This window comes from Poecilia reticulata, linkage group LG15 (genome assembly GCF_000633615.1).
Source record: "Poecilia reticulata strain Guanapo linkage group LG15, Guppy_female_1.0+MT, whole genome shotgun sequence".
Lineage (NCBI taxonomy): Eukaryota > Metazoa > Chordata > Actinopteri > Cyprinodontiformes > Poeciliidae > Poecilia > Poecilia reticulata.
Window position 1 is genome coordinate 18627870 of NC_024345.1, and position 18549 is coordinate 18646418.

At 35.4% G+C, this 18549-nt stretch overlaps 1 protein-coding gene across 3 annotated transcripts in view; it reads right to left on the reverse strand.

Annotated features, from left to right (window-relative positions):
* The window catches only part of eys (eyes shut homolog), a 175276-nt gene that overhangs the window by 70851 nt on the left and 85876 nt on the right, over positions 1-18549 (reverse strand). For all 3 annotated transcript variants that reach the window (XM_017309078.1, XM_017309076.1, XM_008429846.1), the window contains exons 29-34: positions 11935-12106; positions 11569-11647; positions 10949-11148; positions 5803-5927; positions 4976-5100; positions 4356-4569 (exon numbers count right to left, since the gene is read on the reverse strand). In XM_017309078.1, the coding sequence (XP_017164567.1) occupies positions 4356-4569; positions 4976-5100; positions 5803-5927; positions 10949-11148; positions 11569-11647; positions 11935-12106 (915 nt within the window). The remainder of the gene's footprint in view (positions 1-4355; positions 4570-4975; positions 5101-5802; positions 5928-10948; positions 11149-11568; positions 11648-11934; positions 12107-18549) is intronic.

The window sequence follows — 18549 nt, forward strand, 5'->3', positions numbered from 1 at the left end:
ATCTGTTCAAAAGCTTTTCTAGTTCCTATAAAGGGAAAATGTTGTCTACTGAGGATATTCTTTGATATAAATCTTTCAGATCTGATTTAATTAGGGCCAGTTCTGATACATGATCATAAAAGAGGTGAGAAAACTGATATAAGTCATATTTAATGGAACAAGGAGAGGAGGAGCGCAGTGTTGCGGCACAAACTATAGGCGAATGTCAGCGGGGTTAAAGTAGAAGACGTTCCACTAGAAAAATATATCTGAAGAAATGTGAACTAAGGATCAATTAATTGGGAGACAGAACTTTGATGGGGAAATTTAATTAATATGGACTTAATGTACCATTTATTTAAAAAAAAAGAAGTCATGATGTAAGTTCTGCTTTGCCGCTGATTTATTGGGTAAGGTAATAGACTGACTGATTGAACTTGTCACAGGACAGAGATAAAATACTGCAGAAGACCATTCTTGGTCTTGAGCAATTTCACAGTCCCAAAAGAAGGCAAAAGGTCATTCTGTACTTACAAAATTGGCAGAGAAATAACCTATAATAGATAAGATTTTGCTGAATATCCTTCCACTACTATAGAACATGAAGGATCCAATTCGAAATATATTACGTGCTTTTTCTGGTTTTGCTGGTATAGCTATGAGCCCAAATCTTGAACAGGTCAATGTTTTTTTTCAGTAATTTATAATGTAGATATTGACACGATAGCATCAGCAGATGATATACAAACAAAAAAAAACAAAAAAAAAAACTCCACAAAATGATGTCGTGTGTAGTAAAGTGGAAGGAGACACAATACGTACTGGACACATTAAGAACAGAAGCACAGCAAAAGGTTAACAAAATAACTGCAATTTGTCAGTAATTTGAAAGCAATTCTTCTCTGTTTCAGTGTCAATTCATATAATCAATTAATAGCATTGATGATCTATAAAATGATGCATTACTGCCAAGGTATCACGCAACAAACATGTCATAATGGGTAAAAGTAAAGTGCTCCCTCAGGACCTTTGCCATTTATAGTGTTGCAAAACGTACTGATGGAATTGGTGAGAAATCTAAAGCTTTAAATCTAAAGCAGAATTTTGCATGCACTTCATCACACAAACCTTTTTTCCATTGTCTGACTTTAAATGAGACTTAGATTTTTCTGTCTTAGGTTAGTTAGGATTAGCAAAAATATTTCACATTTGTTCAGTGACAGAATAATAAACAAAACATGGTTTTAGATATTTTTTTGTTTTGTTTTGATACTTTCTTCTTGGAGGGACACCTGTGGCTGTATTTTAAGGCAACACCTCAAACATAAGTAACAGTGAAGTTTAGAGACGAGAACATTACAATGTGGGATTGTTATTCAGCGTGTGGTATTGCCAGACTTCAAATAATTGAAGGGATAATGAATGGAAAAATTTCAATCTGATCTTGTTGGTAACAATCTTCTTAAGCAAGACAATGATTCCAAACACACAGCCAATTAGCTTCAGAGAAACAATACAGTATAAAGCTGGTAAAATAGAAATCAAAAGCCTGAGAATGGAAATAACTGATGACTATAATGTAGAGAAGAGGCCAACAGAACCTTTAAGACAGTTTGTGGGAAAAATGGGTCAGATTTAAAAGTGATCCATAAGTGCTCAGTACTTATTGCCTGTGTAATTTCACTTCACAGTACATTTTATGGACTTATTTTTGTTGTTTGCGTTGTATGTTTGGTTTACTAGAGTCTCATCTGAATTTCATGTCAATATCCCCAAAACATAAATTAGTTCAATACTTACTTTTCCTGTTGAATTATTTTGATATTTTTAAATAAATGACTGATGCAACCGCTGCAATGGAATAAAAAGAGAAATACTTCTAACAGAAGGATACATAAAATAAACCTTAAATGTAAAATTTAAAAAGCATTTGTTCTTATTATTAATAACTTTCTAATTAGAGAAAGTCTTCATCATAGCAATATTAATTCACCAAATCAATCAGAAAAGTTACAGGAATCAGTATCAAAATACAGACAAAGTGTATGTTACAAAAGAAACAAAAAAAAAAAAAAAAACAATCAAGAGCACCAAAACAAAATCACAGATGTGGGAATTAAGATTAATAGTGGGACTGCCGTAAGAGGTGCTGAATGTTAAAGATGACTAACATCTTACTCATCAAGGTGATTCTGTGCAGCTTCGAGGGGATAATTTGATTTCCACAACACATGGCAGCAAAAGATAACAGCATCACCTGTGTCATGGTGATCACTTGAAGGAAAGTCAACCAAATCATAGCTTAGCAGGAGTAAGCCTCCTTCCATCCCAATTTCAGATTCTCATCAGCTTTCACATTACATAGTAAAGGTTCTATGCTGTGTAGCCCAGCTCCAAATGTACGGAGCAGAAAAGAACCGATTTAAACCTTAAGGTTTATTTTGAAGCAGTTCCGAATATTCTTTTCACATTAGAATAAAAGAAACGAATCGTACCCTGTCAATGTACCGTGCGTACACCCCTCTTATGTTTTGACTTCACTTTAACTTGATATATATATTTCAGAGATTGTGGAGCAGTCTGTGGTTTAAAGGAGCACTGAGTCTATTTCAAGCAGCACCAAGGGCACTGCATGTGTTTAGATGGTGACCTAGTTTAATAAACTCGTGAGTTTCTGGCTCCTCTTACTTTAAAACTTATTTACTTTGATTATGCACTTATGTGTAGAAGAGTAAAATGATGTTTCAGTGTGCAGATGCTTGAGTTTGTTTCCTATAACAACATTTTTTGTGTACCTTTAACCCTTTCTTAACCAGTGTGCTGACTAAGAGCTGCATCAGGTGCTGTGGGGAGGACTCAATTACATTTGGCCCACACTGATTTTCAAAGTGTCGCAATAAATTGGCTCAAGCTTGTCTGTGTTCAGTAGGTCTGTTTTACAGTTCTGTGCACAGTTTCAAAGGTAGACAGACCTCATCTGTCACAGAGCAACAAATCTGTCCTGCACTCCTGAATTCCTCCTCTTACATAGATGACTGCATCCAATCCCAATAATATGTAACAAATTATGTTCAGCATCTGTCATTTGAGATTTTAAGGATGTAAAACCAAACACTGATCAGCTATATTACTCTCTAGAATCACATTTTTTTTTCCTCAAATAGATATAGGCAACACAATTTAGAAGAAAGCACAGAGATATATTTGTACAGAATGTCAGCACAGCTGCACGGAGCTCCTATGACAATCTCTGAATCAGAGCTTATAAATCATAACTTGTTATTTTCAAAAGGCTCCATAAAAATTCAATTTAGAGAAGAACTCACATTGTCTTCTCTCATTCAAAGCTAGCAAAATACTGTGTAGCTGTGTTTGCTCTGAAGGACATGGTAACTATGGATTTTTAATTCAAAACCAAGTTCCTGGAACTGGGCTCATTACTACATTCAGAGTTTATCCATTTAGAAAGTGGAACTTAGAGTCAATTTGTTTAATATATGATGTTTGCACATCATATATTGCACAAGTAAGAAGAGTAGCATGGTTCCCATATGGCAGAATCATAATGTCACACAAGGAAGTAGTCTTAAAAATATACACAGTTGGGGTGTGCTGTGGTGGTGCAGGGGTTAAGCACAACCCACATATGGAGACCCTAGTCCTTGACGCGGCCGTCGCAGGCTCGATTCCCGGCCTGGTGACCCTTGCCGCATGTCTTCCTCCCCTCTCATTACCCACCTTCCTGTCAATTAACTATCAAACAAAGGCCACTAGAGCCAAAATATATAWAAAAAAAAAAAAAAAATACATATATATATATATGTATATATAGACAGTTGTGACTAACTGCATCAGATGCAGTGAATACACAGACGTTTAAAGTCAACAAATGAAAAGATAACAAGGAACTTTTATATTTGTTTTTCTAAAAATAATAGATTCAAAAAAAATATTTTCTATGATCATTTTTTAACTTTTATCCATACTTAGCAAGTAAATAAAAATGAACACTGTTTGTACTTTTCAGGAGCGCAGCAGACGCCTGGTTCAATATGAAAATGTTGTATCTTCTGTTACAATGTTTTATTGACACAAGGACCGAAGACTGTATTTAAATTTGAGTGAATATAGCAGAACAAATGGAACACAGGAAGTAAACAAGAAGAGTTCATAATTACTACATTGCACATGTTTTTGTGTTGTTTTGGACTATTTGTGAAATATTTTCATTCCATTTGCATTTTCTAGATAAACTGTTCAAATGTAGAATGTGAAATGTGCTCAGGAATCATGAAGTGGGATAAAATTACAAACAATACTACCACATTTATATTTTACCACAAATATTTTTTATAAATACACAACATGGTCCATACCTGTGGATGATTCAGCTTTTGGTACTGGGGTTAGAGCTGGCATTAGAACCCTGGGTGTGTAGCCGCTAGTGATGTTCTCGCTTGGCGTCACCAAGGGAACAGGATTCGTATTGGGAGGCAGGCAGCTGACCTTGTTTATGCCATCTACACAGGAAAACGCTTCTGGACATGGATTAAGCAGGCAGTCATCATAGTTGTGCTCACAGTTCCTCCCCTGTGTACATAAATTAGACAGCCTTGAGATGTGTCATGCAACTCTGCCTTGAAATGCTAAATGAGACGTGGTGTTCATAGTTTGAATCGTCAACGTAGTCAGTAGATTTTAGACTTAAAAATCATATTATTAAAGATGATACCCAACAGCAAAAAAATAAAATAAATAAATCGTGATTAGTTTGTCATGTAATTACATAATTTTCCCCTATTTAGATTGATTTACTTGATAAAGTGTCTATTTTTAACTACCACCTAGAAAGAATAATCACAAGTTATTTTATTGACAACAAATTATTCAAAAGGTACTTCTTGAGGGCAACCAGTTTAATAAAAGCAAGTTTAGTAAAAAAAAAAAAAAAAAAAAAAAAAAAAGAGGGGTGGAGTGTAAAGTGGTGGAGCCTCACCACAAATCCAGGACGACAGAAACAGGTGTAGCCATAGCCTGGATCATTCTGGATGCATATCCCCTGGTTGCAGGGCTGTGGAAGGCACTCATTAATGTCATCCTCACAGTGAAGGCCTGTCCAACCTGCCAGGAACAAAAGCCCACAGAGTGCCGTAGTGAGCCTGGGCTCTCTCACTTCCACCCTCTGAAGTGAATATCAATCAGATTCGCTTACATTGATTTGCTTCTTTCTGGGTTCACACACACCCCCACACGCACACACACACACACACACACACACACACACACACACACACACACACACACACACACACACACACACNACACACACACACACACACACACACACACACACACACACACACACACACACGCACACACACACACACACACAAACAGGGACAAGAAAAGGCTTTCACTAAAGAGTAAGATGTCACATCCATTTCAACGAGTTAAGGTCATTTCATTCTTTAATCACTGTCTTTTTTTTGTACTGTATGACAGGAAATTTCACTCTTTAGGGAAGGTGAACTATGCAGGTATAGCCACGTTTGAGTGGCCTTTTTCACAGGATGATCTGCAAGAAACTAGAACTGATAAACTCTTCTACCACATCTGAGACATGATAGAGACCAAGATGTTCTTGTTGACTTAGAAAAACATGTTGTTATTTAAGTTATGTTTTAGTATCCACACACATAAGCTGGAAACGCTGCCTGTAAAAGATCTACACAGGTGGGAAAAAAAAAAAAAAACAAAAAAAACAAACTGCTGCCTTATTTCGAGGCAAACCGAGAAAAATCACAGGATATCAGAATGACTCACCTGACCTGCAGTGGCAGACGTAGCTATTAATAAGATCTTGGCAAACAGCGCTGTTCTGGCATGGCGCTGAGCAACATTCGTTAACATCCACTTCACAGAAATCCCCCATGAAACCTGGTGGACAGCTAAAAAAAAACATGATAGTTTGGAAAACTATTAGGCAGTCTCACTGTGCTGTCACTTCATTTTTGTGGATCTGCCAAGCTGTGTCCAAGAACTGTTAAGTTTTGCAACAAATACAAAAGAAAGAAAACGTTATTTTATCTATTTTATTCATCAGGTTTTTTTTTAAGATGAGGTATTTAGTGAGCGTAAATCAAATTAATTTGGGGGTTGGGGACAAAGCGGAAGACAAAATAGCACACAACAAAAGCGGTAAAAGTTTGATCTATTTATCATCAGAACTACATTTACAATATCCAATTTATTAATACGGCACTATGAGTAGCAGACTCTCTAAAGAGTCCCAAGACTCTCACCTCATTATGTCTTTGGATTAATAACAATGTCCTGTATATAATATAAATGAAATGAAATGAAAAATCAAATGAGGCTGTGAAGACTGCAGGGGATATTCACCAGGGCAGAAAATCTTCAGAAACATGGAGGGACAAAAACATTATGATGCACTGACAGGGACCTGAGGAGAAGAGGCGTCTGGAGGAGTTGGATGGAATACACAATAAAAATTAAGTGTTGATAAAAGTACAATATGAAACTACATGTTCAAGGGTATTAGAAATTAGCCTATAAAATGAAAGTAAAATTTTGAAATGGGTGAATTCCACTTCCTTCTTTGATAACAAATCCTACCTTAATATTTAAACTGGAGTTGGTGGCTCAATGGTGTCATATGAGGTTTCCACTAGAGTAGAGGTCCCCAGCCCTGGTCCTCATGGCCCACCATAAAGCATGTTTTACGTGTTACCCTGCCATTTCACACCTGACTGAAATTAGAAGGTGGTTAACCAATTCTACCACAATTGGAGGCATGCTAACAAGGTGATGCAATCATTTGAATCTCAAAGTCCAACTGACTATGAGAAATTGCTTCACAATCTACCCTGGAATCTGTCTAAAGTTGCTCACCTAACTTTATGTTTAGTAAAGCTAGCAAATTAAGTAGAAATCCATGAAGGGGTTTGTTGTTTATGATTATTTTCTCCATCTGGTGTCTGTCTATTCGACTTGCTGTGACATCGGTGACTCAGATGTTTACTATGCAAAAAAAAAACAACATACTCTTTAGCAAGCTATTTAAAAATGTCTTATTTTGCTGATTTTTTTTGGTATCCTTCTGCTAATTTATAATAACTGCACAGTATTTTTAAAGGAAGTGCACCTCTGGCTATTTCCCTTTAACTGCATTTGTCAAGAATAGGTTTACATGCCATCTCGGTAGAATAGACTTGCTTATTTCAGTAATATGCCTTATTAGAAACCAATTACTCTTTTTTATTGCTTTCTAACATTAACAACAAAAGTGCACGCTCTACAATATTTCACAGTCAAAAAGAACCCAGCAGAGATGTCTGGAATAATAGGTTATACTCTGCATCCATAAAACATGGACAAAGTAATGACTGCAGCTGTGAAATTGTATCCTTACTACCAAGTAGGCTGGCAGAGTTTGAAATGTAAATCACAAGACGATTTTGGAATAATCTGTTCTAAAGAATATTCCTTGTTTGAATTCTAACAACTTGTTTTATCCAGTGTTTTTTGAAGAAATGAAAAAGATATACAAACATAACTGACTGATTGGGAAAATAAAGGGAGCATTTAATTCTGCACGTCAATCCCACTGTGTCTTTACGCACTGGTGAAGAACTGGATTTTCCAGATGGACAGAGGGCCTGATTACACATCAAAGCTACTGCAAATTTGAGGGCAGGAAGGGCAAAAATCTAAGGCTTTGACGTCCCTGGGAAATTTTCAACTGGGAACAAGACAAATGCTAGGCAATAAGAAAGACTGCAGAAGGTCAAAACAGAAAGTGAAAAGGAAAAATGATGAAGTCTGTTTGGGTTTATGGGACCTAAAGCCTCATTTAGGTAATTTTACATCCCTTATAAAGTCAAATCTGAAAGATATAACATTAAATATCGAAAATTGGGAATAAATGTTTTACACTACAATCTATACCCATAAAATTACCATCTGACAGATCATCTTTTTGGAGAGGCTGTGTTATATCAGACATTTATTGAGTAGGACATAACAGTGTCAACTGATTTTAGTCTTTTGCTCTTCACAGCTCCTCTTCATTCAAGTGAAATAACAACAGCACATTAATTTCTCTGAAAATTCATAACACATAATGCATCCCTGTAGTCTAATCTACAGAAACAAGCACTAAATGAGCAGGGGATAATTTGAAACATGCTGCTAAGGCAGTCCACTGCGTCATCACTTAACACTGTAAACAGCAACAACCTATTTGGAGTTGCAGTATTCATTGTCATATAAATCATGACATCGAGCATATACCAGTACAACAACACAAGGTGAGGCAAAGTAATTAACTGTACAGCAACCAGGGATCTGCTGTGTCAAATTGGCATACTCTGCCTGCATTTATCTTGTATCTAGATACACTTCATCACTCAAGACATAGCATGGTGGCAATTAAAAAGTAATGATTCACTTGCAAACAACCTGGAGGACTGATGCATGTGCACAGATGTACTGAAGCACAATTATTATTACACTGGATGCATTTTTAATTGGAACTGTGTGTCACCGACAACGATTTCAACTTTGAAAAAAATTAAGATGTGTTTTATAATAAGAATTTCAAGTAATGGGACTGTACATTGGTTTACTAGGGTATTTGCAATTTCCATTGATCAGCTTGGAAATTGCTGAGAACCTGCAGGAACATCTTACTGATATTTTTTGTTCACATTTTTAACTTCAAAATTTACAGGTCTGACTGATTTTAATTGTTCTCTAAAGACATGCTACTTGAAAAATTCTTTAGAGTGGTTTGACATCTGACACTGGCCTTTAAAATTTAAAAAACTAATTTACGGACTTGAGTGCGCCTGAATAAAAGCCACACCCACTGTGTGGAAGTGATGTGATATAAAATATAAATATTTTATATTTTAAGTGAATTTTTTAAATTCACTTCAGTTACGTAGACAATGATTTCTTTCTTTAGTATTCAGTGTAATTTGTAAAAAATCAGTATGTTCGCATATGTGTGTGTACCTGTATTACATTGTATGCATTAAAAGAAAAAAAAACATAAATAGGCACATTCACAGGCTGCTCTTGTCTATAAGCTGCACATGTCCATATTGTGCATACCTTGAGGTTTTCCTTTTTTAAAACTATTTTATTACAATTATTTGACATTATTTTTTCTCTTTTATTATTAACAAAACTTTGGAATTTTTAAAAAATGTTTTTTAGCGTCAAAAAGTCCTGTACTGTGTGCATCTGTGGGGTTGGGCACACACACATCCTAAACAAATGTATTGTTTATTTTCCGTCCGGTGCTTTTCCCATAAGTTAAATTTGCCTGTGCAGTGAAGCTAAAATGAGTAAACAGACTTTTAGACCATTAAATTTGGTTGAATGGTTTGCCAAAAGAATAGAAATTTGGCAAAAATTGTAACTTCACTTACTCCTCTTTGATTGGGAACCTGCAGGAAGAGAATTCACTTCAGTTATGTAGACAATTATTTCTTTCTTTAGTATTCAGTGTAATTAGTAAAAAATCAGTATGTTCGCATATGTGTGTGTACCTGTATTACATCGTATGCATTAGGCCTTGTGTGGATCAGATGCGCCGCTTTTGTGCCCAGTGTGCGTCACACTCGCCCTATTTGTGTGGGTCAGGAACTGAGCGTCAGGTGTGCGGTGTGAAGTTGCTGTTTCCGTGTGCCATGTGTGTATCCAATATACACACAGCACACATATGGTCTATATCGGTCAGGTGCATTGTGCTGGTTTTGCGCACCACGCGCATGATGCGTGTTGTGGATGAGGTTGTGTTAATTAATGTGGGTCAGGTGCGTTGACGGTTTTTGTGTGTGCCCTCGAACAATATCCTCCATGGCCTCACACACTTCAGTGTATCTGTTCTTGTCTGTCTCAATAACTTTCGTCACATTTTTGAGCTTGTGCTGTTCTCTTCAACACGCAGCAGTTGAGCCTCTCGAAACCCGTTGGTAAAAGCTTTCTATTAATGCAGTGTTCAAAGCGCGTCAAAAAAGTAGTGGCTCATAGTCCAGAAATTACGGTAACTCCACTAAAGCTGGTTGCAAAAAAAGAAAAAAGAAATGTTTAAGAGCTTAAAAAATCAATTTCCTGGCTATTTTAAGATTTAGTCCTCCAAAGTCATAGTGTTTTAAAACTACAACTTTGGAAACTACAGGAATTCAGATGGGTGTTAAAAACTAGATTAATGTGATAAAACATTGGGATGAGAAGAAAAAGTAACACAAGGCAATTTATATGAATAAAAACCCTTCTATGCTAAGAACCTAACTTTAAGTCTGTCACCAACAAATTAAAAATACAATTTTGAAATAATAATTGCTTGTTGCAGAATAAATCTGAATGGTGCAAACTGTTGTTGATTTGGAGGAAAACTTTTTTTGCACTTTTTGAGTGGCTTTTTGTCATATAAACAAAATATACTCACCAAAACACCCAGTTTTTAATACCCTAAGTAAATAAGTTAAGGTGATACAAAAAAACAGAAAGTCTACTGACATTTTTAACATGGCTTACAGTGTTAGTGAATTTATTAGAGCAAAATCTGGGCATTTAAGAATCTGCTTTGTTGTCAAATGCTTCGATATTCAATAAATGGCTTTGACTCAACAACCACACTACCCAATGTGCCACGTGGCATAAATCTAAGTGAAGACCAAACACTGGGAAGAACTGCACACTGTACACAATAGAGCCAGCTGGTCAGCTTGCCAATAAGAACTGAGAATTTATTTTAGACTAAACCATTGCAAATCAAAACTAGTCATGTTTCGTAGTTTCTTATAACTACTGAGCTGTATTAGGCCAACAGATATTCGCAAATAGATTCAGCAGAATGTCATTTGAACTATGTTCTTCTTTGTCCATCGATGTAGAATATTTGCGGATCATTAGAACAGATTCTGTGGAAACTTACATGCAAGTGAAATTTGATCCTTCACCATCAAGGCAAGTGGCTCCATTGAAGCACAGTGGGACATTTAAAGAGGTGTCTCTGCAAACATCTATGTCATTTTCACAAGTCTTTCCTGTGAACCCATCCAGACAGAAGCATGCGTATTTATCAATGAGATCTACACATGAGCCTCCATTCAAACAGGGATTGAGGGCACAGTCCTGAAAGATATAGAAGGTGGAAATGAGAAACACCTGGTCAAAAATAGCTACATTGCTGAAGATTTTGTACTATTTTATATTTTAAGTGAGTTAAGAAACTCCCAATAAATTCATCTTTCAATAGTTAATATGAAAATCATCAGTTTATGTATTAAAACTTCAAAATGCCCGCAAGCAATTCAATGTTTTATCTCTAGAGTCCAGCAGAGAGCTTTGGTTTAAGTCAATTAGGCATTAGACTAAGCAATTCCTTTTAATCAGGTATTTGTACAATGTTTACATGATCCTGGTAGTGCAATTGACTTATCTTGCACAAAAGTCAATAGAGGTAATGATACCAAAGGCCATGCAAAGACTACACAATTCTCCTGGCATTTTCTGCAGAACACCCAGCAGGTTTATTAATTAAGCTAAACTCACATCAATGTTTGTTTCACATCTGCTGCCGATCCACCCCGTCTCACAAAAGCAGGTGTATGAATTTATTCCATCTTTGCAGCTGAGGAGGAAAACAGACAAGGTCAAAACTGGGTCCTGTAGTGAGGCAGAAAAAAAATCAAGAGCCACTTTTTCTTTCAGGCTTTATTTCAGGATAGTTATGGAGAATTCTTATAGAGGGAATATATAGTGTTTTGAATGTAGTAGTTTCTTTTTAGTTAAGGGTCACAATTTAAGCACCACAAGAGGATGCAGAAGATCACATTAGCTCATTAATTATGAAACAGTTCCTGTTTTGCTGGCAACATTTTTTCATTGTTTTTTTGAAAGACAGTGAAAAGTTTGCACCTTCCATGAAGACAAGGTGCTGACATGCATTCATCAACGTTGGACTCACAGTGGAGCCCAATGAGGCCATCAGGACACCAGCAGTGATATTGATTAGGCCCATCAATACATCTTCCACCATTTTGGCATGGACTAGAAATACACTCATTGATGTTCACTTCACACCGTAACCCTGGGGGGGAGAAAAAAAATAAAAGAATGTGTTTTAGTCTAACAAAGACAAACCATATGCTATCTATACAAAACAGCTACAACTGAGCTCAAGGGCAGTAAGGATTACAGACAATTTATGTTCTATTAAGAGGAAAAGGTTTTAATTATTTTGTGACATCTGGGCTCAAACCAATTTTCTAGGTACGTTGAGCTTTTTAAAATTAAACAACATGTAATAATGTAAGTTAACCTTGGTTAAGTTCTCAGGTTTCTTAGTTTGCCAATGGGAGATAAATACAGACTACGTCCTTTATTAAAAAGTATTCACACCTCTCCAACATTTTACTTTGTAATGTTACAAAAAACAAACTTGAATATATTTACCTGAGAATTTTATATGACGGACCAACACTTCAAACTTAAATCAAAGTGGGTGTTTTTTTTTTTTTATATTTCTTCATCAAAAGAAAATGTAAAAAGTGTGGGGGGGTCCAAAAATGTTTATATTTAAATCATGTATAAATTAAACAATAAAAAAAATAATAATTTAAGTTAAAATAATTTACATATTTGTAAATAAAGCCACAATTATTTATACGTGATATAATTGTGAATAAACATTTGAAATGTAAAAATTTAAGTAATCACTTTAAAGTAAAAAAAAAAATTAAGTTATTGATAATTTTGTTCATTTGACTCTATTGAAGCACTCTTAGAGGTTGTGATCCACAGTGTTTTGTGTAGTGTTTGTTTTCTTTGCAGTTTAAATGAAAATAATGTCAATCTTAAACAATACAGGTATTAGTATTATAAGACGCAAACACATTTTTTATGTAATTACTTATTCTTTTCAAAAAGTTGTTGAAATGTTTTTACTTTCTTTCTGACCAGCTAACAAAAAAAAAAAAAACGTTTTTGTGATGTACTGATAACTAATGGAAGATAAAAGATAACCTGGTCTCTCAGTGGAATCCAGTTGTGAAAACTGCACAGGTACATCAATCCCTTTCAAGTGGGGATATTACTCAAATCAAGGCAGAATCTGATGACAGAAGAGCTCATGCTGCACACTCTGAAAATCAACCTTTATGGAATAGTGGCAGTATGTTTGCCGAGAGAGAAAGTGAGAAAGAGAGGAATGGAGGGAGAGGGACAGCTTGGCAGATTATGCAAGTATTTTTGTTTTATTTTTATGTTCTCATTTTTTTTTTTACATAACTAAAGGTGACAGGGTTGTGTAGGAAGTTTGTATCCACTGTATTCTAAGACGTTATACATAGACTAATAAAATAAGTATTTTTGTTATCAAAAGCAAAACCTTTGTTAAAATGATTACCTTGACCTACACGGTTCTGGTGTTGATTCTTCGCCTTCATTTTATTTTATTTTTCCATAACATGAGTCAGCAAACTCAAACTGCCATTCAGAAAATACAACAAATTCAATCAGTTAATAAAAGAGGTTCTTACTATCCGGATTCATGTGTCTTACAAAGAGCATTCTGTCCAAATAAAACTGCGTTAGCAGCAAAATATGTTTTTCCTTTATGATCTCTTTAGTAACCTTTGATATGAAGTGATCACACAGCCTGGCAGGAATGGTAAACATGAGCATGTTGCATTTCAGAGGATAAAAAGACTTCTTGAGTCTTCAACTCTCTTATTAAACTCATGTTTTGCCTCTATACATGAAACTCTCTTTATTCTAAAAGTCTTGCTATGGTACAACATCAAAGAAAGTCTGTTTTTTTGTTTTTTTTTTACACCAAAGCAGGTCAAACTCACTGAACAGTGAGTTTCTTGTTATTTTTTGTCAATCAAAATTAGCTCAGAATGTTCTAAGGATGGAAAACGATCTGTAGCAATATTTTTGCTATGATGGTTGTTTGGCTAAATTTATTCTTATTTATTCAGTCCTTGCAAGTTTAATATGTTGGTGGGGTGAGAGCTAAATTCCTTGATAAACAGAAAGAAAACACATCTTTAAAAACCCTAATGTTTAAATTACACATTTAAGTTATTTAATACGCAAACAACCCAGATATTCAGTGGCACCAGCCTGTGAAAAAACATTCTGCTTTTATCCATTTTTGATGACTCTAAATGTCTTTGGGCTTTACTTGGCTTGTCTAATAAAACAGGCACTTTGAAGTCGACGGGCGTAGGCGTTTTAGAAGTGAGAAAAAAAAAATACAATCTCAACAATAACAACAGTTTATTACTCAATTTAAATCCTGGACAAATGTTTAATTAAGACTACGAACACATGATCGTCGTAATATATTGCAGTTTGCCGTTTGTGGATGGTTATGCAAAGGATTGCGTTCAGATTTTATGGGAACAAACTGGCTTTGCAGCGTGCGCATTTGCAACATTACAAATCAAATGGGTATTGTAGCCTAAACCATCCTCAATAAAGAAAAATGCTACCAAAGAGATTCAAAATCAATGTAAAAACAGTAGAGAAAACCTTAAATAAAAAAAAATTACAAGAGTGACAGATGTCACAAACAATATCCAAGCAAACGGGATTAAAATAGTTTGTGACTGCTCCAGGGTTAGCAGATTAGGCTCTACATGAAGACAACTGCTATTTCTTGGCTTAGGTAGACTTGAGGTATAAAAGCTTGATTGTACTATAAAGCACATTTGGACTTATTAAAGAGAATTGATATGCTCACATTTGCAGCTACTTCGCCATCGTAGAAATACCAGATTTGCTATTATAGAATAACTCAAAGCATTTAAACAAAGAACTTGAAGTTTAACAGGCCTTGTTTCGACTAATAAGAAACTTCTGCAGGATTTACATGACACTCCCTGTAACCAGCACCTCTGAACAGTACCCCTTATAAAATTTTAACTTAAGAACAGACTGCATTCTATACCTAAAAAAGAAAGGCTCATCAATGATTTAAGATAAAAATCACAGTTAAAGAGCCTTGGACTTTACTGCTCCAGTCAGCAGCTTCACATAAATCAGAAAAAAAAATCGTTTTTAAGGGTGCTAAGGTTTAAATGGCTTCATAATTTATGCAGGCATTATTGATTTATTCAATATACCAATGCTTGTCTGATTTTTGAGTGGGCAGAATTAGGTATGGACACTTCATCCAAGTCTCTGTCAGATTTTTATTTTAAAATTGATGCTTTCCTAATGGACATGCTCTGCTGAAGCTAGATTTTTATTTTTTTTTACATATATTGTATGACAAACAAACACGGAATCAAACTAAGCCTTTCATGTGTTAGGTCAGTTCAAATTATGCATATTTTTATTTGCTAAATGCAAGAATAATGAGCAAGACAGTCTTTCAGAGAAATGTTTAAGCTTTCCTCGTACTCCAATGTTTACATACGTTCTGCAAACATCTCACAACAGTGTGCTTTGCTCGAATTCTGCCCCATTCCTCCCAACAGAACCGGTGTAACGGAGCCGGGCCTGTAGGCTGCCTCGCTCTCTCACATCTTTCCAGTTCTACTCACAAATTTGCAATGACCAATCCAAAAGCTTACCTTCGCTATCATTAAGTCACTCTGGGACACTGAGATGGTGTTCACAGGCTTTGAAGCTTTACTTTCTTCCGATGGTCATTATAACCAAATAATTCAACTTCAGTACCATCACACTATAGGACACATCTTTATAATTCAAGGTCTTTATTGAAGAAGGCATTTAAAGAACCAGTCCATGGAAAGATGTGAAGGAAGGACATTCACATGGTACTTATACTTGCATGTAATTGTTTAGCTTCAGGCATCTAGAAATTTTGCCTGAGGAAACAAAATGATGGAGGTCCAAATTTTTCTTCTCTTATATCTTGCCTGATGCCTTATGATTTTCCTGTAATGTCACAAAAGGAAGCAGCATGCTTGAGGTGCATCTTACAAGACCTTCCATTTAAGTCAAATGTGGTAAATTAACCTTTCACAAACTGCTTAAAAAGGACATCAATATTTGTGTAAACTCCTAAATGGAAAGGAAGCAAATAAGCAAAAAAAATGTACATCTAAGAAGACCACAGAACACAGCTTTTAAAATGAGTTTACATTAGCTGTAGAATCATAATCACAGCAACCCACGTTTTAAAGTGCTCACTACAAAACAGCACTGAGGCAATGCAATGGTATAGGTATAATAGATGGCATGTATCCAATAAAAGAAGGTTTGTTTCATTAATTAGACTTAAAACTTGACAAAGTTAATATTACTTGTACATGTTTCTGTAGAGTCAGCTTCTTTTGTGGGAGATGACAATTTTAAACCTTAAGTAATTTCTTGTATATTACTGCTCATGAAAGAAAAGCAAAGCGAATAATCTATTCTTTGATTATATTTTTTAAACTAGTTTGCTGGAGTGAATAATCAAGCTTGACTGCATGCATAGTTTTTTTTCCGTTCTGCTTCTAAGAAAACAGCTCTTATAAACCATAAAACAATGTGTACTTGTTGACTTACAGTGCAAAGAACCAGGTTTATAATTGACTCATAAATGGCGCACACATTTAGTTTAAAAGGGTACACAGGCAAGAAAGTTATTCGATGAAATAAAATGAAATAGAAATGGACACACTGTGGCAAAGGCAGACATTACCACTAATTTTTTTTCTAACAACTTCATTCAGCAAAGATTGAATTTCTGAAAGCATTAACAACAAAAACTGAAATAAACACAGCAAAAGCTGGAACATCAACATCCAACAATGTGCTGACTGAGGAAACTGCTACAATGTGCTGATTGCACTGTACAATAACTCAAGGGAGCCTGCTCACTAATGATGGGTGAAGAAGAGAAAACAGAAGGTGATGAATACTGTGCTTAAACTGTGATTTATATAAACAAGATCAGCCATTAATCATGTTGCTGCAGTGACTTATGACCCCCAAATACAACATGACATCTACAGTACGTGCAGTCCAAAAATATATTACAGGCACTGCAGAGGCTCTTAAGCGAAATGTTCTAAATATTAATCTGTCAGCAGAAATCTATGCAGCTGTCAAATCTGCCAAATCTGTCAAAACAAACCTTTACACTTCAGAGTATCTAAGACAAAAAGAAAATTAATACTGTGGTTTACTACATAGAATAATTAAATGTGATTATGTTAGACAACTTACTTAGCAAAATAAACACTGACTGTATTAAAAAAAGAAAAAATAATGGGTTCTTTAATCTGACTGTATGCCTTTAAAATTTGTCATGATGTGCCAGCAATAACATGCTCCTTAAACTTTGTAATACTTTAATTTAGATGGTAGAACTGCACACATTAGTGCGTAATTGTGAAGTTAAACAACATTTTTACACCATTCTAATGATTTTTTTTCCCCAGTAAAGACTTGAATAGAGTGGCGTTTGTATATATTCAGTCTAGTTCAACCAACTCTATTTTTTTGTGAATAGGTTTCACCTATGTGCAATTAAATTTGACTGTAAATACAGCTACTCTCTGAAGAACTCTGGTTTGTTGGACAGCATCACAAACAAACAGCATCACAGAAACCTAGGTGCAAAGCAGACAGGTCAAGAATAAAGTTGTGGAGGGTTATAAGCAGAGTTAGGTTGGAAAATAATATTCAACTGCATTCTTTGAACATCTGAAAGAATACAGCTCAGTCCATTATCAGTAGGAACAGATCAGAGAAGATGAGAAGATGGGCATAGCTAAATAAAACTCAATACTGCAGGAAAACCTGTTAAGATTATGTGCAAACTTGTAGGCAGAGGTTTAGCTGAGAGCAGAGTAAGAATCCAAACACGCATTCCAACAGCTAATAGCATGGATTAGGTCCAAGAATATCAATGTGCAAGAACGACAGGTAAATTTCCAAATTTGTCCAACTAAGAATCTATAGTGGGGAAAAATAAATAAATAAATCAAGTTTTGTATTCAGACACACTCTCCATCTAAACTTAATGAGCTTTTCTGACCTTTTTTTTCTGATAGGAGCTTTTCAGTTTCTAGATGACAAAACATGATGATACACAAAGGTGAACATTCTGTGTTTTTTTCCTCTATTACAAATAAAAAGAAAATCGTTAGATTTCGTTTTTTTTATTATTTTGAAAATTAAGCCCTTTAGGTATTGAAGTGTCCTTTTCCAAAGACAATCTAAAATCAAGTGTGATAAAACAGCAGCAAAAAGAGAGGGCTGCATAAAACCTCAAAGCAGGCGGTGAAGCAGGTGAAAATAAAGTGTCATCTTAGCTTAATCGCATCACAAGTAAACAGACACAGCACCAGACCGATTTATTAGGAAGCAGCTTCAGCTGCTACAGTTGAAATTATTTGTGGCATTTGATATGCAAAAAAAGTTCTCCCTTAAATTCCCTGATGGCTGAGCTCAATAACTGGTAATACTGTGAAGTGACACAATGAGTTACAGCGTTTTAAGCCACCATGGTGTATTATCCCACCAAAGCAGAGAGACGTTCCATCAGTTTCAATTAAAATACTT